At 44.6% G+C, this 756-nt stretch overlaps 1 protein-coding gene across 1 annotated transcript in view; it reads left to right on the forward strand.

Moving 5' to 3' along the window:
* The window catches only part of LOC141319470 (NACHT, LRR and PYD domains-containing protein 3-like), a 14,192-nt gene continuing 13,436 nt past the window's right edge, over positions 1-756 (forward strand). The window contains exon 1 of the mRNA XM_073833255.1: positions 1-107. Coding sequence (XP_073689356.1) covers positions 1-107 — 107 coding nt within the window. The remainder of the gene's footprint in view (positions 108-756) is intronic.

Here is a 756-nt window from a genome sequence, read left to right on the forward strand (position 1 = left end):
ATGATTGGAGCTTCAGGGAGAAGCTTGCATACAGAAGCATATTACACCTGGTATGGTTGCCTCACGAAGCTCCATGGAGCAGAGGACTTCATTCTCAGAGATGAGAGGTGGACCTATGTTTTATTTGGGAGCGATGTGCTAATAGGAGACCCTCGAGAGCAGGGTGGTGAAACATCTGTCTGTACAGACCTGCAGAGTTTTGCTTCAACCCTTAATCAAACACACCTGAACAACATCATCAAGATCTGAAGGGTTACTAGAAAGCTACAGGCAGGAGAGTTTTAATTTGGGCTGGAGCTGAAATCTGCAGGACGGTGGCTCTTCAGGACCAGAGTTTGTTCCCCCTGCTCTAGAGTGAATGGAGCACTGCCAAGCTCAAAGACAGGAGCAGCCTAACAGGGAGGGGAAAAAGACTAAGAACCTGATAGGACTGCGCACAGAGCTCATAGACAAATGTCCTTAGCTCTCAGATCAAGAGAACAATGCTCCATCCGAGACTGGTAGCTTTATCAGGCTTTACATGCAGACTAAATGAAAATGACATTGAAAATTTGAAAGCTGCAGATTCATTCACTGATGAAACAGCTGTTTCTTTGAGACTCACATCTATTTACAGACTGTCAACATTTGATCTTCATGCTATTAAGTGCTTCAAATCTACTTTAAAGACACAATGAACAGCAGCATGATTTGCTAAAGCAGCACTCTGTGGGATTCAATCATACGTACGCTGCTGGTGTGGATCCAGTCAGGTTT

Source organism: Garra rufa, chromosome 1 (genome assembly GCF_049309525.1).
Source record: "Garra rufa chromosome 1, GarRuf1.0, whole genome shotgun sequence".
NCBI lineage: Eukaryota > Metazoa > Chordata > Actinopteri > Cypriniformes > Cyprinidae > Garra > Garra rufa.